Source organism: Mus caroli, chromosome 4 (genome assembly GCF_900094665.2).
Source record: "Mus caroli chromosome 4, CAROLI_EIJ_v1.1, whole genome shotgun sequence".
Classification (NCBI taxonomy): Eukaryota; Metazoa; Chordata; class Mammalia; order Rodentia; family Muridae; genus Mus; species Mus caroli.
Window position 1 is genome coordinate 108,715,460 of NC_034573.1, and position 19,359 is coordinate 108,734,818.

The window sequence follows — 19,359 nt, forward strand, 5'->3', positions numbered from 1 at the left end:
GGTGGTGGTGGTGCTGGTGGTGGTGGTGCTGGTGGTGGTGGTGATGGTGGTGGTGGTGATGGTGGTGGTGGTGATGGTGATGGTGGTGTGTGTGTGTACGCGCCATGGGTGGTTGAGTGCCTTTACTTGCTGAGCCATCTTGTTGGTCTATGAGCAAAACTTCTGAACCAGAAAACAGGGTGTCATCTGAACAAGCAAGGAGCAGCTTTGTGTCACAGTTACCTGCTGTGTCACCCAACCCCGTGGGCAGCTACTCACAGTAGGATACCCTGGGCCATGCTTTACATGTCAACCGCTGACCCTGTACATGAGAGGAAGTTACCAGAGAGAGGGGCTGGCTTGGGCTAAAGGGAGGCACAGCCCCTGGAGACATGCAGACATGCAACTCCAGAGACGGCTAAACTGGGCCACCTCCAAGGCTCCTCCATGGGGAGACTGATTGCTATTTTGTGCCTCCCCTGAGAAGCACATGCACACAGGCACACAAACAGCATTGCACACGGAGGAGGCACACACAGCACTTTAGGGCCACGAGGGCAGGGGAGCTGCTGGAGAGGTGATTTCCCAGGCCCTGAGTGGCTCTGAGCTGGAGACTCAATGAGCTGGGGACTTAATGAGCTCCTGTGACTGCTCCTGGCAGCCTCCCCCAGCCCTATCCACTCAAGGGCAATCCTGGCTCCAGGAGGCACTGCAACAGGGGGAGAACTTAATAGGTGCCAGGTGCCTTGCCCATGTGACCTCGGTTAACCTTTACAGGTAGGAGTGATTACCCCTGTTGTGCAATAGGAAAACAGGCTCAGAGAAAGCACTTGTGCCGGAAGCTCCAGAGGGCAGGGTCTAGACGGGCCACCCATAAACATGAGGGGGAGGGCCCTGCCATGTTCCAAGATAGGGGCTTTGGAGAAGGAGAGATGGCAACACACATACATATACTCTTCAGTTTCCTGCATCTCTGCTTCATATCACTGACCCCTTCAGCTACCAAGCACCTTGCTCAGCGTTAATGCCTGCAAATAACCTGGTCATAGCCAGGACCCAACGTACACCTGGTCTTGGGGGATCCCGTCGCTGGCCTGTGCTGTCTTCAGGCCTCACTCTGGCTCTCTCGTAAGCTCAGAAGGCCAGGGCAGGGGCATGACTCTGCCAGCCTCATTCCTTCATTGGGCAATCCTCTATGTTAGCAAATGCCCACTCATCTTCAGGGGCCCTCTTTTCCAGGAAGCCTCTCAAGATAATCAGGCTGCTGCCTGTGCCAGCGCTGCCCCAACCTGCCCCCACTGATCTGTTAGCTCACAGACGTGTGCCCAGCTCGGTGGGTTCTGTCTTGTGATGGGTCTAGGCAGATTCTTTCTCTCCTAGCACCTACCACATGAGGTCAGCAGAAACCTCTGCCTGAGGGCTGGACCAAGACCACCTCTATGCCCACATCCATCTCTATCTTCCCTCCCAAGAAGGCACAATACCCTGGGTTGGAGAGATGAGGTGAGGGAGGTTCCAGAAGGGTCCGTGCATGCAAGCAACATCCCTTCGTATCCAGGTTTCCACTGGAACTGACTAGGCATCACTGCTAGGCCTCCAGGCTAGCTCTTGGCAGCTGCTTCTCTCCCCTGCTTCTCTCCACTCCCCTCTGAGGCCAGGGCCCCCATTCATTTGTCTCGTTAAGAGGCCTATAGAAACACATTTGTCCGCTCTGCGCTTCACTGCTCTGGTCGTCAATTCTCTGGGGGCACCCGCCCTGCCTTCTGCAGCAGCCCTGTCCATGTCTGGCTGCTTGCCCCTAGTGAGAAGTCTTGCAAGTTCAGTCCAAGACTGGTCACGATGGGGGGAGATTCAAAAAAAATGAGAGTAATTTAAAGGTAGGCTAGGAGGGCAGACCCTGACTCCTAAGGTTGGCTTACCACAGCCCCTAGCTGACGGCTCTTGGCCTGGGACAGTGCCCAAGTCATAGCACCTTAGGGTTCACCCTTAGCAGAGGCAGGGTCCCAGCCTCTTCACGTGGTTTCCACCATCAAGTCCCTGCCTGGTCTCTGTAACCAAATTACCAAGGTGCCAGCAGGAAGATCCTGGAACTCTGCCCTAAAAGCAGCTTCCCCTCACTGACCCCAACTCCTATGGTGGTCAGGACTGTCCTGCCCCCTTTACTTATTCACCAACCCCCTCTAGACCCTGAGCTGGAAATGTCTAAACTCTCAGCCTGCCAGGGCAGACAGACTGAGGGCGAAGCGCCACGAGAGCATATTAGGACTGCAGAGGACCAGGGCATGACCACACTGCTACAGGAAGCAGTGACAGTTGAGTCAGTTCTGGTCATGTAAAGGGAGGGAAAACACACCCCCTCCACACCTTGTTTGTTTTTGGAGACAGTCACCGTAGCCCAGGCTTGTCTTCAACTTACTACAGAGCCAAGATCCTCTAGAACTCTTAATCCTCCTGCTTCCACCTCTCAAATGCTAGGAATACAGGCCCACGCCATCACACCTGAATGCGAGAGTGCAAACAGAAGGCATAAAGGATGCCTGGACACAGAGCTCTGTGCAGCCGAAAGGAGAGAGCACAGCGGGGCAGGTGGAGGGTAGGGTAGCAGAGAGTCAGACACTAAAGCTCACTCTCCAGGCAGTTGAGGAGCAAAGAGACACAACCCAATTCCCACTGTAGACTAGAGAACGGGTTCAGAGGAATAGGACTGGAGGCAGGGAACCATCAGAAGGTTCCCTGGTGCACACTCAAACTCAAGCAGAAGCCGAAGGAGGCTTGGCAGAAGGGGGCAGGGAGAGCGAAGAGTGCATTCCAAAGACACTCAGAAGCTAGAGGCCACAGAACCTGGGGACGGATCACACAGGGTGGGGGGTGGGGGGGTGGAAGGGGGAGAGGAGCTGCCAGAAGGCCCAGCTTTCTGACTTGGTGACCAGGTGGACAGTAATGCCAGTCACAGAGAAAACCAGGGGACAGGCAGGATGGTGGGACGGACGGGCGCAGGCTGGGGTGTGCTAGGTCAGAGGGAAGATAGAGAAGGCAGTTATTCTCCTAGGCCTCACTGTTTCTCAAAACTCAGTGGCATGTCTCCCCTGCTGTCAGGGCCCTGAGACTATCTGAGAAGAGTGACAACAGTCCTTCACCATGTCAATGCCAGTCACACACCTAGGGTGCTGGGCCCCAGTTCACTTCCCTCTGCTGCCTCTGCAGCCCCAGCCAGGGCTAAGGATCACCTTCACACTCCCCCTTTCTAAGGCTTTCCACCTGACTTCTCTTCTAGACCCCTAGCCCTGCACCCCACTGGCTAGACTCTCCAGAGAAAGGCCCTCTCCCTCCCATTCTCCCTTATCCAGGGCCCAGCCTCTGAGGACAAAGGGAGGGGTGCTCCAGGGCCACCCTCTTCTATGACCGGCTCCTGAATTATTAATGAGCCATTTAGATAGAGCCCTGGTGGGACAAGGCTCTTGTCTAGAGACCCAGAGGGGATAGAGGGATCCCTATGGCCTGCTATCCTGGGGCCTGACCCCTGGGTTGGCCCTGGACTGCCTCTGGGTTCAGGACAGGCTGGGAATAGCCCCTTCCCCCCAAGGGACCTCAGCTCCGACCTTGCCCCTCCCCCCAGTCTGCAGATTGGCTAAGCCTGTCCTGTGCTCCGCCTTCCTACCAGTAACCAAGCAGTGGTAACCATGGTGACAGGGCGGGCTATGGCCAGTCTTATAGTGCCAGGCAGGGGGAAGGGCAGCAGCAGGGAAGAGACCAAAGTTCAGAGTTGGATTGGAGTAGGGGACAAATCATCCCCCCCCAACACACAAACACACAGACTCAGTTTCATTCCCTGCCCCTTCTCTCCTTCCTGCAAGCCAAGTGACACAGTCCTTCCCTATTTTCCAGGGATTGCAGGCCTGCCTCAGGGAAGGATATGGGTAACTGCTTCTGAATCCTCCCTGGACCTGCACACATGGGTACCCTGCTTCCTTCTGCTCCGGGCCTTCTACAGAGATCTGCAACGTGGACAAAGTACATGCCTATGCACGTCACACAAAGATCACATGAATCGAAGACACGGCTCCCTAGCTCTATATAACAGGGTCACGCTTAGACATGCACCACTGTGCAGAGCCTACGGGATACCCAGGTGCTCAGCAGGATGTTCAGAGGAAGTAGGAGCAGGTACTCCCTAGAAGAGTGCTTTCCCAGTGCAGGTCTCTAGGGCAGGAGGACTAGAGGGTTTTCTATGGTCATCCTGTTTCTTTTTCCTGGGACCTGGTCCCGTATTGCATTCTAGAGACCTGCTAGGAGCTAAGTCGATTTTCAACAACATGATGTATCTGTATGAGGAGGAGTCAGACTTACTGTCGCCATGAGCACCTGCCATCAAACCAAGCATCACGAGGGCAGGTACGAGGGGCACCATCCTCCTCCCTGGGGCTGGCTCGGGAGCCATCCAGGGTTCTAGCTCCACAGCCAGCCACAGCCTAAGACAATCCACCTGTAATGGAGAGAAAGGCAGAGCCAATTAGCCTGTGTCCCCCGGAGTCCCCACTGCACATGCTCCTCCCTACCCCACTCCCACCCACCCTCACTGCCCATATTCAGACAGTTCAGCAGTCCCACACTGGACCATGCAATGGCTTACCCAAACTCCCTCACCACTGAAGGTCAACCATCCTATGGAAAGAGTGCAGAGACCTTCAGGGCATCCTCTAAGCGCCAGGATGAGGAAGAAAGCTAGTTAGAAACTAGCACGAGGCAGGTCCATTCCAGATTGTGAGTTTCCGGCTCACACCATTAAGGGGATGAGGGCAGGGAAATGGAGTCAAAGATACATACAGGTTGGGACAAAACCCAAACAAAACCAAGGCAGAGACAGGAACAGAGAGCAGCCAGGCAGGTTTACACCGTCCAGGGCCATCTTAGTCCCTGGGGCATCCCTTCCTCAGAAAGCAAGTGGCCAGACCCCGGCACACTCAGGAAAAGCCCAGTACACAGACTTAGCAGTAGTTGGTTCCACGTCGTCAGAGGCTCACAGCCAAAGCCACAACCCGTTGGGGCTCGCCAGGACTGCTCTCTACAAGTTACAGTTGTCCTGCCCGGTCACTCTCAACCTACCTAATTCCCATGGCACCTTCCTATCCCAAAGACAAACTATAAAGAGGCTGTGGATTGGAATTCTAGAGCCTGAGCTTCAACATCCATGTTTCCTCTTCCCTTGTTCCGGGTGTCCAGAGCAGATGGGGGAGGGCTGTGCTTGGGGCTAACCGAAGCCTTCCAGACCTTGCTCACCCTCCTGTCTACATGCCTTTCTCACTCTGCAAACCCATGCAGAAGCCTTAAGTGGCCACACTATGTACCTAGGGTGAGCTTCTAAAGGTTCCTGTGCCACGTTGCCTGTCTGGGGGCTTAGGTGACATGCAGCAGGGCCCACCAATTCTGCTCACACTGCTACATACAGGCCACGGGTGCATGGCCAGGCTTCACCCATGCTCTGAAAATACAACAGGGTCTAATGGAGGAGTGATCCCGGACACAACTTAGTGTAGTTGGACCTTTGCTATTTTGTGGGGTTTTTTTCTTCTGCCCTTCTTGCCACCCTTTCATCCTCTAAACATAGGAGAGAGAAAAAGGGTAGAGGAGGAAGGGCAAAATCTCACTAGAGAGCTTCCTGCTGAATGGGGTGCTGAGCTTCTTGGGGCAAGTTTAATCTTCACAGTCAGGATATCTAATGTCTTCTCGTTCCTTCTTTACGCACAACTACTTAACAAACAGTCACCAACCAACAACCCACCCCACCTCTCCACAAATTAATACCCTCTGAAAAGACCCCCAAATTCCAAATATCATACAATCGCAGAAGCTATCTGCCACTGGCAAAAATCATGCTCCTGCTAAAGCATGAGGCAAATCATAGTCAGCTGCTGTGGACAGTCTGAAGCCACACCTACCCCACACCTGGGATGAAAACAAAAACATTCCCATAATATTTCTATATTTTTGAAAAACAAAAACCTCACAAATTTCTCACTACAACTTGGGACCCAATGGGCCCCTTATAGGGCTAAGAGAATTTTCAAAATGAGAGGACAGGTGAACAAGAGGGATAGTTCAAGCACAGTTCTGCCCCTCCCTGGGACTTGAACCCTTATCTGAACTTAGGATAGCCACGATCATGAGGTGAATGGGCAAAGGTAAGGCAGGTGGGGCTGTGAAGTGAGTGAGGAGCTACTGACCATTGGGAAGGGGAGATGTTCCCTGTCTTAGACGCTTACCCAATCTGTAAGCAAGGGATAAGCAGCAAGAGCCATAACGCTACAGGGACAGGACATAGTGTCCAGAACTCCTAATTCCAGGCCAGGAGTTCCTCTGAGGGACCACAGAGCTGAGGTGGGTCAGCCCACAGTGAGGTCACACACTGCCATGTCAGGATAGGGGTTCTAATTCTGTTAAAGTCTTATCTGGGCTTGTTCATCACAGCACCATAGTTATCTTAGTGTGGCTATGAGGACACCAGGTGATGAACTGCCTTGGCCAGGTTACCATGGGAACACTGTATTCAGATAGGACTCTTGCTTTGGTACCATTACCACGGTTACAACTCAGAAGTGTGACACCCCACAAGTCAGGCAGAGTGGTCGAGGCAGGTCTCGTGGGTGAGACATCACAAAAGCCGGAGTTTAACTTCTGTGCTCAGGTACTCCAGGCACGCTCCCCACCCCCAGCACAGACACCATATGGACATAATCTTCAGTACCAGTGTCATGGGGACACATCTCCCTGGTACAGACATAAAGGGATGAGACAGAATAGATGTTACGCCGTACAAAAATGCACAGCACAGTCATCATGGGGCACAATTCCCCAGTACAATTACAGAGCCTTAATCCTCTGTAGCTGCCTTAGTACAGCAATCACAGCATGGTTAACTCCCAGGTGCAAACATCATGGTAACAGCGTCTGGTCCAGACATCATGTGGGGGTACACAGAGGGTACAGACATCTGCGGGTACAGCTGCCTGATAAGGGCATCACAGGGATGTCCAGAGGTGTCACAGACATGGGATGGGGATGTGGATATTAACTATTAAAGGGGAGCAAAGCTCCTCTCAGTAAAGCCACCATAGTGTCTCACTCCCAGAACAGGTAAGTGAAAATCTGGCCACAAGTGTTATCTGAGCCCAATTCCCAGCATAGCAAAGGCCGGCGGCTCTTACTCGGGGATTCAAGATCCTCTATGTATGTCAGGGGGAGTGTTCAGAACACTGTATACACTTCCACGGTGTCGCAAATGGGCAGACGAGGTGAAAACAGGGGTCAGAGAGTTGGCTCAGAGTTAAAGGCACAGGCTGCCCGAAGACTTGCATAAGTTTTCCCAGCACCTACAGGGCGTCTCACAACTGTCCAACTCCAGTTCCAGGGGATGCAACGCCCTCCTCTGCCCTCTGTGGGCACCAGACACACACATGGTACACAGACACACAGGCAGGCAGACACTCATACACAGGATATAGTTAAACCTTGTTCTTTTTTCAGTTGAAAAATCTAGACATCTCCCCCCAAAGAGAGCTGCTTCCAGTGGTCCTTAAACGCAAGGCCACAGACAACTAGAAACACCAGAAGACCCCAGGGACGAACAGGGAACTGCTTTGGCAACTACACAGTCTCCCGAGTCAGGGCCTCTCCTTCTCAGCAACTCCCACCCCTGGACTCTGGGCACAGAGCCTATGCTGGTGTCAGGCAGTTCAAGGCTGCTCCCAGCTCCAGGGCCTCCTCCCTCATCAGAAGAGAGGTGAGCACCCTGAGTCCCACGCTTGGGCTTAAAAGTCTAGATGTTGGTCCTGCCTACACCCTGGTCTCCAGGTCCCCTGCAGAACGAGTCTGCCTTGCTGGACTGCCATGGCTTCGTGCACCCACCCAACACAGCGGTACTTGGAACAGATAGTCACTCCACCAGCATGGACAGATGAGCTTGTGCCCGGGACAATTCAGATAGACTCAAGGCCTAAACCCTCGGACACTCAAGCTTATCTGTGAATTGCACCGAGGACCGCCAGTTCTACCGAACTGACATACTTGGTCAGGAAAACAATTATGTGCCATACGATATTATAGGATATAATTGAGTGTAATTTTTCTACATTCAGAATGGCTTTGATATATCTCTTTTCCTTGCTACACCACTGTAAAGCTGCCAACTGCCCTTTCTTAGGAAGAAATGTCCTTTATTCTCAAATTTTGTCCTTGGTGCTAAAATATCCTTTCTTGTATGAAGTGATAGGGACAGCAGATAGCAGTTGTTGTTGGTTTTTTTTTTTTATAATGTCCTTACTTGGCAAAAAAAAAAAACCTGCTAACCCCCTGTCTGGCCGTAAGCACTTTTGGAAACTGAACTGTGTGTGAAACCAAAGAGCCTGGGAACCACTGCTCTGAGGAAAGAGGGATCAGCAGGCACACCAAGCCACAGGAGTCGCATATGTGTCTCATGGAAAATGTGTGTCACTTCCATGAGATCCACCCTAGCCATCCCTGCCAAGGCCAAAGAGGACCCCCAAGAGACCATGTGACGCCAGGACCCAGGGATTCCCGGATGGAAAACATCTGGGATCATTCTAAAGGCCCCCCTCATGAATATGCAAACACAGGTTGATTTGTTTCCTGTGGGCATGGATTATTATTCACAAATATTAATTAGTCTTCAAATACCACCTGTTCCTCTAGCCTCCCTCACCACTCCTCTTCAGGCCAGGACCCTGGCTCCCAGGAGACTGGAGACCAAACATGGCCATGGGCAGAAGAGGGGGCATCCGGGGTTTTACAGTGTGCTTGGCCAGGGCTTAAGCGACAAGCTGCACATGGGGCGGAAGAACTGTGAGCTGTTCATCTTCTAACCTGTGGCGGCAGCTAACCGAGCCCTTTTGTCATGCCCTGGACAGTTCACCGAGTGGTACTGCAGCCTCCGCCGCTGAAGCCTTGTCACACTTGGGAAGGGAAAACCAGAATGGGTCCAACTCTCACCAACCCAACTGCTGGATTATGATGGGACTAAATCACAACCTTGTCCTTGACCCAGGCCCAGAGAAGGTGGCTGGCAGGAAAGAGCCTGAGACTGTCTTACCTCCTCCAGCCGGGCTGCCAGACTCCATGTGAACAGCCAGGAACAACATCCCCTCCCACTCCAGTGTTAGGGATCCTCTAACTACACTGAGGCCCTTTTTGTAGCCCTCAGCTTCTGTATGTCTGGGGAAGTCAAAGGGGAAACCACAGGTGTCAAAATCTCTGTGAGTGGCAGCCAAGAACCTAACAAGGGCCTCGTTATGAAACAAACAAAAATCAAAGTAGATTTCTTTCTACAGCTACAACCCCTCAGCCTTTTGGGGGTGTGGGGAGGGATCCCTTAGATTAGTGTTCACCATCTTTCCTGCCTCCTCTTGCCCACTTCAGAACCGGATTGAAGTGATCCATAAACACACCTTCCAAGTGACTCCCCCTAGGTTTCCAGGTTGTATAGATATTTAGTGAAATCACAAGAGGCAATACAAACCAGTGATTCTCAGTCCAGGGTGGCTCTGCCCTGCCACGGGACGTGAGGTAATATCTGGAGACATCTCTGAATGTTAGGACTGGGGATAGAGGTAGGTGGTATTAGCTAGGATCTAATGGGAGGAATCCCTGGATACTTGTGACATCTTACAACATCAGACCAGACACACAAAGAAGTATCACCTTGTCTAGAAAGGTCACAGTACCACAACTGAGAAACCCTGACACATGACAAGCCCTTGGCCTACAGGCTGACTCAGCTCTAGAACACAGTCCCCTAAGAATCACTTACACCTTCAACCACAGGCAGTCCTATCCTAGCTTGCCTGATGTTCACATCAGCACCTTCCTGGTCTGTAGACTCTCAAAGCATCTCTCTACCCCCAAATTAACTCAGCCTCCAGGAGCGGGGCCCCATCCATACACACCCCATCTCCACCCTCCAGACAAGCCATTAACAAGCAGCATCCCAGAGCTCAAAGGGCTCTTCTTTCCCAGCCTCTTCTGGATTTTTAAGCAGATCAGCCCCCTCACCTGAGGACGGACAGAAGGGCGCATGGTTTCCTTACCCCCGTCCTCCCCAGCTGACATTTCCTGCCTATGGCAGCCCCCTTCTGTCCTTCCACATAACCCTACTGCCCATTTCACCAAGTGTGACCACCCACAGCATCCACATTCCTCTCCATCGAGACCAGATCCATTTCTTGTTTTCGTTCTAATTGTGTGCGGTTACTCAGGGGTCAGAGGACAGCTCTGTGGAGTCAACTCTCCGCTTCCACGTTTACCACTGGGTTCTGGGAAGGGAACGCGGACAGTCAGGCAGCAAGCACATTTCCCTGCTGAGCCTCTTCACTCTGCTCACATCAATCTTTGTCATGGCTTCCTCTGTTTAACCATCTATCTCGAACTGTCCAATGAACAGGGTGATGGCCGGAGGCATGGGTCTTGTCTTCAAGCTTACAAAGAAAGGCCCACCAAGCTCAAGGACACCCTGTTATCCAGGTCAGCAAACCCTTGAAGGCCCTTTCTTCATTCTAAACACCCAACTTGTGGGGAGTTTGAATTCGCCCCTCCGTTATCTATCCCAACTAACTCCCATCCTCTCAGTGGGCACCCTGCCTTCCATCATTTCCTTCCAATTCATCCTGAACACAAGCCAATGGTGCCTTTAGCTCACAAAAAATGCAAACCTGGGGCTGGAGACATGGCTTAGCAGTTAAGAGTGTTTTAAAGCTCCTGCTGGCGAACCAGGTTCAGTTCCCAATACCCACATGGTGGCTCACAACACTCTGTAATGGATCCAATGCCCCTCTTCTGCCGCCACGAGTGCCAGGCATACACATGGAAATATATGCATACATGTAGGCAAACATACACATAAAATAAAAACAATCCTTTTTTAAATGATATTTTTGTTTGTTTGCTTGCTTGTTTTTTTGAGACAGGGTTTCTCTGCGTAGCCCTGGCTGTCCTGGAACTCACTCTGGAGATCAGGCTGACCTCAAACTCAGAGAGCCACCTGCCTCTGCCTCCTAAGTGCTGGGATTAAAGTGCGGGCCACCACTGCCCAGCTTTAAATGCAGATCTAATCATGCCCACGGGGCGTGCTCTGTCTGCTGCTCTAGTTTGCAGGAGGTGCCACTTGCCAGTGTTCCGTGAATGAAGTGACAGAAGAGTGTAAGAACATTGTTGCTTTAGAAACTTTCCTTCTTCCAAAGCCCCCTGAGGCAGACATCTACAGCCTTCCGGCCTCACAACCAAACCCACCATGTAGACTCCTAACTAACTGCCTAACCTTGTTCCCTACAGCTCCAGCCCACCGCCCTGAGTACCCTGCTCCTCCTCCCATACTCCTCAGTTCACAGGCAGTCTGTTTTCCATACAGAAACATGGGGAATGGAGAAGCAGGCAGACTCTGGTGTCATCCGGAAGCCTATTTCACACCTACAGCAGCTGATGAACCTCATCATTCCCCACCAACCTCTGTCCCCCACACTAGCCAGACAGCTCCCCTCCCTCACGTCCCACCCCGCCACCCTTCATGGTGGTGGTCTGTCTTTCCCACCTCCCTAAACAACGCTCAGCTCCCTTCTCTCCCTCATCCCACCCTAGCGTCTCTCAGCCACGTGCACACAGGACATCCCATCCACAACTTTATATGGATCTCACAGCAAAATCCATGTCATTGAGCCCGGCCCACAGCCACCTCTGCAGCCCCGGCCACACACTGGGGCACACTCACCGGGTCTCTGCTTGCTTATACCAGTCACTCTCGCTGGGCAGTCAGCACTGAGGGCAGGGCACCAGGGCCTCCGCTCCTTCCTGGACAGGGATGAAAAGATGAGAAAACATTGAGAATTTCATCAAGGCAGAATATAAACCGACACAGACAGACTTTTGAAACTGTTTATGCAGGGGAAAGGAAAGCAGGCTACAGATCTGTGGGTGCCGGCTGATCCCCATTTAGTAAAAATACCTATCTGGTTACTTCACTGCATTTGTTTGATGTTCCTGAAGCACCTACTATGTGCCTGCCCATCTGTCCACTTCCCTATACCCAGGAGTGACTCAAGGCCAAGTGAGACCATGAGTGTGAATTCCACAGTGATCCTGGAGGAGAGCAGTCACCCACCTACCTCTGGAACCCACCTGCCAGCCACAAGAGCACCCTCTTCCCATCTTTCAGTGTGCCCTACTTTCTCCTGCCCTGCCCATGCTGACCAGTTAGCATTCAGAGTTCAGATCCTACACGTCTCTGGGAAGCCTTCCATGACATCGTCAAGTTCATGCCTGGACTCTACCTCAAAGCAGTGGCCGCAAACGTTATTTATTTACTGACGTGACTCTGAGTCATCAAAATAAGCTCATTAGACACATGGGGCACACTTGCCTGGCTCAACTCACTACCCCCAGTGCCCAGCGGGAACCCAGCACATAGTAGGAGCTCAGTCAATGCATGGTGAGAAGGTGAATTCCCAGGAAACAGCCCAGCCTGGAGGACACGCCCCAGCACACACAGCAGCCTTCAAAGAAGCTTCAGGAGCAATATTTATTTTTGACTTTCTGCTTCTCTGTAATTTCTAAAATGAAGGTGTGCCCCTGGATGCCTCCTCCACTGGCACGCACGGCGCATCCGAGCCCCGCCCCTTCCTTCTAAAACTATTACTGAGGTCTCACTAGCACTGTGCACAGCCCTGGTGGGGCAGAGCTCAGCCACCCCCTTATCATCTCATCAGTAGCTCAGCTACTCCGCTGGTACCCACGGGGAGCATCCTGCAGCCTCACCCCACACTCCCAGTCCTGCCACCTGGTTCTTCACCGACCCAGGACTGATGCTCCTCACCGTCCACAGACTAACAACTTCCACACACACCTGTCCTTGCTTTCACCTTTTTTTAAAAGATTTACTTGATGTGTATGAGTGTTTTGCCTGTATTACATATGTGTACCATCTCTGTAAATATATGAGGGGGGCTCAAGTTCAGAAGAGGGCATTAGATCTCCTGGAACTGGAGTTATGGAAGGTCGTGAGCCACCATGTAGGTGCTGGGAACCAAAACCCCAGGCATCTGCAAGAGCAGCCAGTGCTCTTAACTGCTGAACTCTCTCTCTCTAGCCTTTGTCCTCACTTTAGACTGGTCACCTTTGGAAAGTTAGGGAGTCTTCGTAGGTTAAAAGACACTGCCTCACCCAGATCTCACCAACCCAGCCTCTACCGACCCAGCCACCCCCTGCCAGACCAGAACCAAAGGCCCTGGGCCTTAGCATGTCAGTATGGACTTCCTACTCCCCCAGTCTACTGCATTTCTCCACAACATTCTCCGGCAGCAGGCTTGCCAAGCAGGTCTGGCCAGAGAAACCAGCTCCTGAGTTGCAAACTCAAAGGCCCGTTTGTCTGGAGATGCCTGCCCAGCGTCACAATGCTTGCCATGGGGCTGTTAGCACCACCGTTGCTCAGGAACCCAGGCAGAGGAGTAGTGTTCAAGGCACCACATGGTGGCACGCCCCATGCCAGCAGCACCAGACCTCCTGCCTGATGACAGGGACAGGCCCTACCTAAAGCAGGAGCCATGAGGCAGGTCTCTGAAACACACAGGACCTCAAGGCTACTAAGACCCCAGGGAACACAGAACAGCCCACGGCAGTATTCTAGAACAGTGCTCTGGACCACACCAGTCCAGGATCAAAGAGCCCCAACCCAGACTATCAAGTCACCACCAGCTACTCTAAACCCACAAGGGGACAAAGGCTAGACCAGTCAGGATGGGCAGCTACCCAGAGAACAAACTGACATAGGCATCTGGAAGACGGACTGGGTCTAACTGGATATGACTTCAGTGAGGAATCTCGACGAGTTCAACCCAGAAAGGTCTCTGGCCAGGCTTAGGGATCAGATCGCGTAGAAGGAAGGCCCTTGCATCAACCTGGCTGGCCTTGCTTGGGCTTTGCGTCACCTGCCAGCCAGGCTGAAACCCGGCCCACCAGTGGGACCAGGAACAAGTAGAAACCCAGAGCACAGACAGGGACTGAAGCAACCTCCAGGCAGGCCTGGGGCTGCACCACAAACAGTCCCCAGAAAGCGGCAGATAATACACAGCCAAGGAAATAAACTTGAGCTCTCAGACCCAGAGCACAGAGATTTGGTACATCTGGACCCTGGAGCCAAAAGCAGAACAAAGAATCTTAGGAGGAAGAGGGCATTAGACCACCACAGAAAATGCCCTTCCTCAGAAACCCTCGCCATCCACCTCAGGAACTCTCTTCTCCAGGGCCCCACCTCCAGCCTTCTCACACCTGCCTGTGCCCTGAAGGTCAAATACACTGGTACAAAACACAGTCCCACAGTGACCAGGAGGCTGGGGGACAAGCCCTGCCTGGTTGAGCACCCCACCTGTAAAGCCCCAGCCCAGGGCAGCCATGCAGGTGCCTCTGTCTGGACAGTGTGTGCTTCCGAAGACAACTCTGGGACTTAGTGATGGATTCTGAGGGAAGAGTTTATTTTCAGCACAAACATCAAAACAACTGCTACCACTGAGCGGCCGATATAGGACGTGAGGCCCTGGCCCAAACACGCCGTGCTTACCTTTAATCTGCCTAACAACCCAACGGGGCATGCAGTTTTCTCATGCCCGTTTGAGACATGAGGTTCAGAGATGGTTAGCAAGTTGTTCAAGGTCAAGTCGAACTCCAGCTGTTCATAATGTGGGCTCCTGGCCACTACTGACAGCTGTCTCGCTTGAGAGAAGTCACTCCTAGCCCTCATGAACTCCGGATGTCCTTCTTTGGCTTAGACATTATCTTCAGACCAAATCCTCTTGTAGGAGCTGCACCTTCACCCAAACTCAAGTGCTTCAGAGACAACCCACGGGGCCTGAGCTCAACATCCACCTGGCCTTTGCCTTTCCTCCCCAGGCCCTACTTCAGGGACTTCAGCAAAGCCTGGGCTCCTCCCTCCCTCCACATCCCACCCACCACCCTGTCCTGTCCTTGTGCTTTCTCCGTGGCCTGCTGCTCCTCCCTGTCAAACTAGCTTTCTCTCACCTGACTTTCTGCATGCGCCGCGCCATCCTTCTTTCTCACTTGGAATACTGTCTCCACCCAGAACTTTCCATAGCCCAGAACCATCTTCTAGGAAAGAAATCGGCTGTAGCATGACCCACGGTCTCCACCCGAACCTTAAGCTCCTGGCCTCTCCCCTCTGGGTTTTCAGAAGTCACAAGTACCTCACAGAACATCCAAGGTCCTGTGAGCTGCTATGTCTCTGAACACACCGCAAAAGATAACATCTCTCCATCTTTACTCATACCATCTAAACTTTTTAATTAACTAACTAATTAATTTTGCAGTGCTGGGAACTGAATCCAGGGCCTCCAGCCTGCAATGTAAGGCCTGCCACTGCATTATTTTCAGTGCTGCTGATATTAATTCCCTTCCCTCCATCCAAAGCATCCTTTCTCTTTTTCAGCTGGCAAACTCCTACTGATCTGTCAAAGCCCACTTCAGAGAGCCCTTCCGTAGTCTCTGAGACTCGTCTCACACTGAACCTGCAACTCTGCCCTGTCACACAGGAACTGCTCCAATCCTCTCACTTTGGCTTGGAGTGACAGCTGATTTTGTCACCCATCTCAGCAGCTGCTAAGAGAGGCTTCCTTTTCTACACAGCTGCTAGTCCCACAGGAAGCAAGACTGCCAGGCCCAAAGTGCCTAGGCCTGTGCCTGGCACACAGACAGCAATCAATAACAGGTTACCGACTCACTTTTCCTTCCCCACGAAGTGCCTGCTCACTCCCACAGCTGCACAGTTCTCTTGGCTTCTCATAGCAGCCCTGAGGCCCACCCTAGTCTTGATTATCATTCTACAGGGGACTGAAACTAGGACCCGCAAAACTAGGACTGCAAAACTAGGATCTCCTTGCCCTGTCACGCTGGTGCCCAGAGGTTGTTCAGGCTGGGGGCTACCTCCTCCCACTGAGGTCCTCAAACTGACTCTAGTACAGGTGACTGGGAAGAAGTATAGAGACAGCACAAAGCACCGGGGACAGTATCTTGCTACACATCAATACAACTCACAAGGCAAGGTTTCCAGCCAACCTAGCCTTGCTGCAGTCCACCTCACCCCACCCCCAGCAAACTGCTTCTCTGGCACCCAGAACTAAAGTCCTCTTCCCATAGCCCTAAACACATGGGCCTGGACGGAGGGAAGGGGATGTGGCTGCAAGAAGAGAAGGATCCTATTAAACTGTCCCCATTAGAGGAAGGGAAGAGGACCATGGTGACTCAAATGAAACAAAACCAAGAAGGAACTGTATTAGAAAGTTCAAGAAAGCATGTGTGCAGCAAGGCCTGAGACTGAGTGTGCAGGGCGCACACACAGACAGGTGTGCCCTGTGTGCAAGCACAGCGGGTTTCTGCAAGGGGGCTCCTCCTTCCAGGGACGGTGAAGTGCACTGGCAGAATGGAGGGTGAGCTGAGACCCAGAAGGCAGGTGGGAAGGTGGGGCCTATGGGGTATGTGGCCTGAGCCCTGGCTGAGAGTGAAGGCTTGTTCTTAAAGAGTCGTTGGAGCCCTAGGCATATATCCACATAATCTGTAAAAACAGGGATTTTCACGCTCCCTGAAGCAAGAGTTAAAACGGAGCCAAAACAGAACCCCCCTCCACTGCCCCCCGATTTCCTGTCAGACCTCTCCCCTGGATCCTATCAGGTTCCTGGTACCTCCCAGAGGATCCCAGACTGGCCCCTTCATCCAGGAACTACCACTGACTGTCCTTCCTTCCCCAGGCCTACCAACCAGAAAATACTTCCCCGTATTCCCAGGCCAGAGCCAGCACCGGGTCACTCAGGATGCCACCCTGGGCCCTTCAGCAGCACAAGTGGAGTCTTCCTCAACAACAACCCTTGGTTATCCAGGCCGGCCCTGGCTGCTCTCAGGGTGGTCCTCCCTCCCATTCCACAGCTACAGGCAGGTAGAGCTCCCACCCCACCTGCTCCAACTCAGGGGCCCTGCAGTGGGAGGGGGAGAAGTGGGGAGAAGGGCTAGCCCCTCCCCCTCCCGGGGTAAGAAGAACCAGAGGGGCCGCATTCCGGAGAAGTGGGGGAGGGGGCCTGACAGAGGGGGATTCAGAGACACCAAGCAGAGACACCTAAGGAGGGAGCTACAGAGACATGGAGGCACAGAGGCCCGGGGAGAGGGAACAGGGAGACCCGGGGAGAAGGAACACGGAGACTCGGGGAGAAGGAACATGGAAACCTGGGTGAGGGAACAGGGAGACCTGAAGAAAGGGAACACGGAGACCTGGGGAAAGAGGACAGGAAGACCAGGGAGAAAGAATCCGATACTCGGGGAGAGAAACGGAGAGACTGGGAAGGGAGAGAGACCCACGGCTGGACAAGCTGGGACCGCAGGGAGGAAGATCGGGAGGCAATGAGCGACACAGGGAGCCGGAGACACCTAGGGAAACCGAGAAAGGCGCCGAGACGAAAACCCGGGCGCAGAGACTGGGGACCGGGCACACCCGAACGGGACGGGACGGGGCGGGACGCCGGGAGGCGACTGAGTGAACTTTCGGAGCGGGTCCGAGCGCACCGGTCCTCCCGGGACGAGCCGCTCTGGGGCCTCGAGGGCGCCGCTCGAGGTGGGGGTTGGGACCGCCCGGCCGGCCCCTCCCCGGGCCGCGCTCCGCACGGAGACCAGGGAAGGGGGGTTCGCAACTCACGCCCCGCTCGTCCCGGGGCCGCACGTGCGCCCGGTTGCCCGTGAGCCCCGGCGTCGGCTGCGGCTCTTCCGCCGGCGGGGAGGGGGCGCCGTGGGACGGGGGAGGCGGCCTGGACCCGCCCGGGGCCGGCGGGGGAGGCTGAAGGCCGCCCCCGGTGCGCGACCGCGGCGGATGGGGAACCGGGCGCCCACCGGCGCGGGGAAACTTTGCACGGGGGGTGCGGGCTGCGGCTCAGGTGCGGCGGGGGCTCGGACGAGATCACGGGCGCGGCAGGTGGGGGCGCGGCCCGGCCTCCGGGCGCCCCCGGGCCCGCCCCCGGCTCAGCTCCACGGACGCGGGGGCAGGGTGGGGATGGCGCGGAAGGGCCGCGCATCGAGGGGCCCGAAGGGGGCTCGGGGGGTCACTCACCGCCTCTCCGGGGGCCGTCGGTCTGCATGTCCCCCCTCGAGCCGCTGAGGCCGCCGTTCTCAGTCCGCCGCCGCCGTCGCCCTCTCCCGCCACCGCCACCGCCACCGCCACCTCCACCGCCGCCCGAGCAGGAGCCGGAGCCGGAGCTGGAGCCGGAGCCGCCGCCTCTGCCGCCGCCGCCGCCACCGCTCCCGCGCCAGCTCCAGCCGCGCGCGCCCGCCCGCCCGCGCCCGCGTCCCTGCCCCTGCCGTGCGCGTCCCCGGCGCCGCCCCTCCCCTCGTGCACTCTCGCTTGTAGAGGAGTGGAGCTGTAGGCCCAACGAGGCTGCAGACCAACCCCAAGTCTAAACCGCCTGGAACACCAAAATTGAGCTTAAACCTCAGGAACGAGCGTGGATAGAACCAAACTTAGACACAAAAGTCCAGACCCTCCCAAATCCTCACATGAACTTCTCTAGGGTCCCCTGCCGCCAATCCAACCCAGAGCCACCTTTAAACCTAATGTTGAGTCCAGACCCTAAAATTTGCCTAGCAATCAGAAAAAGTAATAATTTTTTTTTAACTGAATGCCTATAGTATATGGACTCCAATTACAGATTCGAACACACACACACAAAAAAAAAAATGGCTTCATTTCTTCTACCTGGCCTAAGTTTGATATTGATAGCAGCCCCAACCCTTGTTCTGAATGGAGTCCGGTATAGATATTGAGATCCTTACACCGAAGAAAATACTACGCTAAGGCAGCTGCCTCACACCGGAGCCCAATGCTTTCATGTCTTCTAGTCTCTGCTTTATTTCTATCCCAGACAAGAACATTTCCCTGATGGGATTCTTGATTTTTAAAGAAGATTTTTTATTTATTTATTTATTCATTTATTTATTTATGTGTGTGCACCAGTGTGTGTGTGTGTGTGTGTGTGTGTGTGCTTGTATATGCATGTTCACCCTGTGGTGTTACAGGAGGGTGTGAGGAACCCAGTGTGGGTGCCGGGAACCAGACTCAAGCCCTCTGCTGAGTGCTCCAACGCTGAAACTCTCAATTCCAATAGAAAAATTGGAACTGGGTCACCAAAGGAGGTGGGGAACACACCCTAATACAGACACTGATCTCAGTACCTCTCCCTTCTTAGTGATCTTTTAGTACAATAATCTGATCCAACTCTAATAATTGTGCAACCTGAGATAGGACTGGCTTTACAGAAACTCCACACGAACCTTTATCTCTAC

At 53.7% G+C, this 19,359-nt stretch overlaps 2 protein-coding genes across 7 annotated transcripts in view; one reads left to right on the plus strand and one right to left on the minus strand.

The window, feature by feature from the left end:
• The window catches only part of Ptprf (protein tyrosine phosphatase receptor type F), an 83,078-nt gene extending 64,730 nt beyond the window's left edge, over positions 1-18,348 (minus strand). For 5 of the 6 annotated variants that reach the window (XM_029475898.1, XM_029475902.1, XM_029475901.1 and 2 more), the window contains exons 1-3: positions 18,131-18,215; positions 11,750-11,829; positions 4,327-4,462 (exon numbers count right to left, since the gene is read on the minus strand). In XM_029475898.1, coding sequence (XP_029331758.1) covers positions 4,327-4,417 — 91 coding nt within the window. In that variant the 5' untranslated portion in view covers positions 4,418-4,462; positions 11,750-11,829; positions 18,131-18,215. Of the gene's footprint in view, positions 1-4,326; positions 4,463-11,749; positions 11,830-18,130 lie in introns of all 6 variants that reach the window. The other variant, XM_021159518.2, reaches the window with a different exon arrangement.
• On the plus strand, positions 17,431-18,477 carry LOC110293396 (basic proline-rich protein-like). The gene is made up of 2 exons (XM_021161229.1): positions 17,431-17,641; positions 17,768-18,477. Exons 1-2 carry the CDS (start codon positions 17,431-17,433, stop codon positions 18,475-18,477), a joined length of 921 nt encoding a protein of 306 aa, XP_021016888.1.
• Positions 18,478-19,359: the final 882 nt, after the last annotated feature.